General features: G+C 38.8%; 1 protein-coding gene across 3 annotated transcripts in view; it reads right to left on the minus strand.

Moving 5' to 3' along the window:
* LOC146830611 (ly6/PLAUR domain-containing protein 2-like) overlaps positions 1-2692 on the minus strand; it is a 480941-nt gene extending 478249 nt beyond the window's left edge. The window contains exon 1 of one of the 3 annotated variants that reach the window (XR_014961461.1): positions 2021-2129. Coding sequence is in view for 2 of the 3 variants with exons in the window: in XM_085604800.1 (XP_085460926.1) it covers positions 2021-2078 (58 nt within the window). In the remaining variant the exon portion in view is untranslated. Of the gene's footprint in view, positions 1-2020 lie in introns of all 3 variants that reach the window. The other 2 variants (XM_085604800.1, XM_085604799.1) reach the window with 2 other exon arrangements.
* Positions 2693-6000: the final 3308 nt, after the last annotated feature.

Below are 6000 nucleotides of genomic sequence, written 5' to 3' on the forward strand. Positions count from 1 at the left end.
CCCACAATAATCTTCCGGGGCAAAGATAACAAACTCCTTCAGCACTTACTAATGAAACAGTTTTAAATCAATATTTAGGTTTCCGAGAAACGCAGGGCATGCAAGTGGTAGATTTGAGTTTGGCCTGTTGAACCATTCTTTGCAAGACAATCTGCATTTCTGAAATGTTTATTTTCACTTTATTTATCGGATCCCGGCTCTCTTGCAGATTTATGTTGGCAAGAAATTAAAAAGAAAGAGTATGCCAGAGCCTGGAGATTATATTTAACAGAGAGTTTAAACACTTTTAGATCCCTGCCATTGAAACATCTGGATTGAAATAAAATTGTTTTAAAACAGACTTTAAATCAATCTACTAAAATGTTATCAATTTTATCTGACCAGGAGGCGATTGCACAACAATGCATGCCTGGTTGATTATTAACTCGTATAATAAAATGGAGTCCCAACCCTACCTAACCACTCATTTAAAACCTGTTATGATGGATAGATTTCTCATGTTAACATTTGATAGCTATCCAACAAAGGATGGGACGCCAAGATGGGTGAAAAACTGGCAATCACAACACTGTAGATGATGTGGCTATGTCAATGAAACATTACTGCATATTGTATGTATCTGCCCTAGATTGGGGCAAGAGAGGCAAACACTGTTAAAATCAACTTTTAAGGAAATAGGAGTGAGAACGTGCAGGCAAGCGATTATAGCATGCCTTTTAGGGCATAACATTAACATAACAGTGCATTTTGTCAAGTTGATGATTCATTGATTGTAAGATTTATATTTTTCTCGAATGCCCAAGGGCGTCTAGGTGCTGCATCGGAGGAGTGTGCCAGGATTATGAAAGAGGAGGTAGGAATTAGTTTGAAAAAAGCCGTCAGCCTGATAGTTGATTTTTTTTTATCCAGGATGATGTTTTGTCCGTACTATAGGAGTAGGTAGGGTGAATACTGGGAATAGGCAGGGTTGTACCTTATAGATTAAGGTACTATTTATTATTATCATATTTTGATATGAGTTTCCACTAAATATAGCTCGTACGAAGGGACGGCGCGACAGCACTTTAATCACAGGCCGGGTATGACAGCTATGATTGTTGGTATGGCAGATATTATCTTATATAGAGACATTATCACTAACAATGAAATAAATGGATTGATATAATTAGGATGCGAACAGAATACTATTTTTTTGAAGTTCTATGAAATTTCAATGGTCCTGCATGGCATGTGATCTTTAAATTATTGTAATATCAGTAATGTATCTGATCAAAATGTTTGAAGTCTCTGTTTTAAGAAATATGCTGTTTTTAATCCCTATGATTGTAATGATTTGTATTAATTAAACGACAAATATTTATTTACATGTATTATTCGTGATAAAAATCATAATAATAACAATGACAACAATACTAAAATAATAATAATAGTAACAATAATAATATGACGAGCAATAGCAGTGATAGTACCACTTTTACTACTACTACGATGATGATGAGGATGATAATAATATGAATAGGAGCAAGAATGATACCAACAACAATCAAATGACATAAGTAAATACATAATTAATATGCTGATTATAAAAGTAATTATTGACATAAAAAACACCATCATGACTTATATCTTCAGCAAGTGCAACAGAATCAATAAGTATACTGAAACCAAAGAAATTAAAGATATCACCTTGTTATTAATTATTTAACTAATAATAACAACAATAGCAAACATCAGCATGTCTATCACGAAATGTGTAACAACAACAAACCGAGCGAGAAGGCTGGCAACAGTAATATCAGAGCAGCCACTGTTTATAGGAGCCGTGAACACGAGGACAATAATCATGGCAATGCTATAATATAACAGACATACAATAACTATAATTATAAGAATGAGAAGTATGGCCGCAAACATCCTTGAACCACTGACTGTGATAGGAATACTGCTCGTCCTCCTCACTCACACTCACGCCACTTTCCTCCCTCTCCCGTCCTCAGCCCCAGAGCCCTCGGGGTCGTACCTGGGTGCACGCACAGGGCTGCGGCCAGCAGCAGCAGCAGCATCCGGCCTGCCTCCATGCTCGGAGTGTGATTCTGGGCTGTGACTGCTGAGAGAGGGCTCGGAGAGGTGATGGCTGCCCTGCCTGCCCCCGTTCACAGCCTATAATTACCAGGACAAGAAGCACCGGAAAAGCAGCAAGGGGTGCCAGGGTATTAATCTGCACTTCTACACACCCTCTGGTTTTACACACTGGAGCGCCAGGGATCGTCTGCCTCAGGTTCCATGCTAGGGGTGGAAGGGTGCAAACCGCTGCAGAGCCGCTCTGTGCGGAAGGTGCAGTGGCACCCGGGCTCACTACACTAATAATCACCTCTTTTACTACCCAAGCGTTCTCTAGGAGTCCGCTTTCCTTGCCGGGATCAGGGCCTTTGCAACGGCAGGCTAGAGTTGTATTGTTTTGAAATGATCAATAAAGTTAAAAACGATTTAAATGAAAAACCATTCAGTCCCACAGAGAGGCGAACTCGGGTCTTTAAACATTAACTGCTGGAGGGGTAAGCTGCTACTCTGGCTGGGCAAGTCTGCTGCATGTTGGTCTTTTATTCTGTCTCTTTTTAAAATTGCAAAATAAATGCAATAGTTTGTAGCTTTGCCTCTACTCTGCACAGATTGCATTAAAGTAATGTGAGACGTTCCCGAAGTGTGCAATGATTTTCTTGTAACTATTTCGTGTGTCACAACGTTTTCGATCTGGGTGTTGCTTTGTTTCCGTGTGCAGGGAAGGGACTGGTATCCGTGTGACTGGTGTCGTTCTGTATTAGCCCAGACAAGTAAACACCTGTGCAATGCGAAGCTACCCAGAGCGATCCCAGTGGAAAGGAAACCCTGACTCATGCATTCCCATCCATCACTCTTTGGGTGTCTCAAGGTTTGAAATGTTTAGAGATGCAAGTACTTAGCCTTGCTTCGGAGCAACGTACCCACCAGCCTCAGCTGAAAATATTTTAGTTACTTGTTGAATTTTTAACAATTTCATAACAATATTGTTAGATAATGATTAACATATGTTCACTTCACTGTGCAAACTTTTCAAAGTAATTCATTTAATCAAAATGTACACTTCACAGTAATGTTTACAATGAGTACAGGTATCAGAATTTCAAAATGATTTATATTCGCCCAATGCATTTCGGGCCTTTGGCGGCCCTTCGTCAGGGGCTTCTCTGCAAATGAATCAAAAGAATACAGGCATTTTAACGTCGGTATACAGGAGAGCAACATATACATATGATACATATTTAAAAACTCAGCGTAGTTTTTCACATAGACAAAAATGAATGTCCATCTATCAAAGGGAAAAGTTTGTGAAGAGGATAATCAACTAAGAAACCAATCACCCAGTGTAGTGAGCAAATAACATGCAAGAAAACCGAGATACCTGATTTTCTGGTACTCTCCCTGGCTGTAAAGAGGAGGAAAAAACACTAACGTAACTAAACAATCTACATCCCTCAAAAAAAAGGAAGATGCAGGACAAACGTCCCTCGAGTCAACTAACCTGCGAAGTGAAACTGATCCTCGTTAACACTAACTCCTTCACGGGATCAACTGTAGGAAAAACATACACAAAAGAATGCTTACTAACCATACTTTGCTACATATCTACAACCCTCGTGTATGCTCCTATAAACTCAAAAAAGTGACCCTCACCTTTACAATGAAACAATCTTGGCTTCTCGTAATCTCCAAAAAACCGCTGAACGAGCTCCCCAAAGCCGTACTAAATCTTCAAAGCGGCGTCTGCCTTATACGGAACCATTGTAATCGCCAAGGAAATAGGACTAAAACAATCGACTAAAAGAAACTCGGCCGCCATTTTCGAAAGGGAAACTGTTCACAAAGACGCAACTAAAAGAAACTCGGCCGCCATTTTCGAAAGGGAAACTGTTCCCAAAGACGCAACTAGTAAACAGAATCGAGTTTAGAAAAAATGTGCAAAATTAAGTTAGAAAGAGAGGAAAGAATTCAGAATGTGCCTCTTGCAAATAAAAATGATAGAAAATGAAAATATATGAACAATTGTGGACATTCATAATATTGACGTCTATATGTCTCCTACAACATGCAAAAGCATCGATTTACAAAAAACATGCTAAATCAACTTTTTCATTTATCCCGTGGGGATCTTGTGTGTTCAACCTCCTGATCCAAAATATCTCTCTTTGTAGAAGAGATTTGGATAAGTTCCTACCCGGGACTGGGACCATTTTGTCAATGACTTGAAATTTAAGTTGGGAAATGGAATGTTTGCACCTATTCCAATGTACCGCTAAACTGCTCTTTTGGTTGTTGTTACGGATCGTGCTTTTGTGTTCAGAGATTCGAGTTTTAGTTTTTCTCTCTGTTTTCCCTATATAGAGAAGTCCGCACGGACATTTAATAGCATAGATGACATTAGTGGAGTCACAAGTGGAACTGTGATGCAATTTGATAGTTTCCCCCGTTGAGGGGTGGTGTACTATATCACCTACTATTACGTTGTTACAATGTACGCAGTTGGCACATCTTTGCGTGCCTTTAAATTCTGTGGCAGTAACCGTGGACGTGGTAGATAAAATTTCTTTGATATTCTTCGATCTTTTGTACGCAAATAAAGGTTTCTCTTTAAAAAGATCTTTGAAATCCTCTTCGTTTTGCAGCATGTCCCATCTGTTCATAATGATTTGTTTAATTTGTTTTGAACTTGTTGAATACTTAGACACAAAGACTTGTCTAGTGGAACATTTCTTAGGTGCAGGTTGTAGTAGACTTTCCCTTGTTCTTTGTTGGGTCTTGGTGATTGCTTCATTCAAAATTACTTCAGGATATCCTTTGGATAAATACCTCTTCTTCATGCTCTCTGTGTTGGTTTGACATGTTTGTTCAGACGAACAAATCCTTTTAGCACGTAAAAATTGTGAAAAAGGAAGATTCTTCAATAAATTTTGTGGATGGAAGCTGGTGAATTTCAAGGTGTTATTCTTGTCAGTGGGTTTATGATGGATTTCTGTTTGAATAATACCATCCTTGATTTTTATCAATACATCCAAGAAAGATAATGAGTGTTTACTGATGGTATTCGTAAATTGTATGTGTTCATTTTTTAGGTTGAGTTCCGATATCTTTTTGACCAACATTTCCGGGCTGTTTTTCCAGATTAAAAAGATGTCGTCTATGTATCTCACATACATCAGAACGTTATCCGTCCATTCACTGTCGAGGTAAATGTGCTGATCTTCAAAATGGGCCATGTAGGTATTCGCGTATGCGGGCGCCCCCGCAAAACCCATAGATGTACCTTTGAGTTGTAAGTAGTACAGATCGTTCCACTCAAAGTAACTATGATGCAAACAGAAATGCAACATTTCCAATACAAAGATTTTGTCTGCTCTCAAGGTAGTTTGTCTTAATAATGCCCATTCAACAGCTTCCATCCCCCCGGAATGAGGGATGGAGGTATATAGGGATTTCACATCCAAAGTACACAGTAAGCTTTCGTGAGTGATCTGGACCCTTTGTAGTTTTTGTAAAAATTGAGTGGTATCTTTGATATAGGAATTCCATTCCTGAACAAAAGGTTGTAAAAAAACAGTCAATGTATTTGCCAATGGGTTCAAAAATGGTCCCACACCCGGTCACTATGGGTCTAAATGGGGGATTGAAAAGATCTTTATGGATTTTAGGCAGCATGTATAATCCAGGTGTACTCGGATTCTCTTGGGTTAGAAATAATCGAGTGTAGTCTGTGATCCATCCCATTTCTTTGGCTTTAGTTAAAATGGTGTTGAGTGTAACTGTAAGTTGGTTAATAGGATCTCCGTCTAAAAGGAGATACGTGCTAGAGTCTGAGATGTGTTCCATAACTTTTCGATGATAGAATGTTTGATCCATAATGACAATAGCTCCTCCCTTGTCTGCCTTTTTGATATTTATGTCATTGTCATTAGCAAGATTTTTAAG

Source organism: Triturus cristatus, chromosome 5_1 (genome assembly GCF_964204655.1).
Source record: "Triturus cristatus chromosome 5_1, aTriCri1.1, whole genome shotgun sequence".
Classification (NCBI taxonomy): Eukaryota; Metazoa; Chordata; class Amphibia; order Caudata; family Salamandridae; genus Triturus; species Triturus cristatus.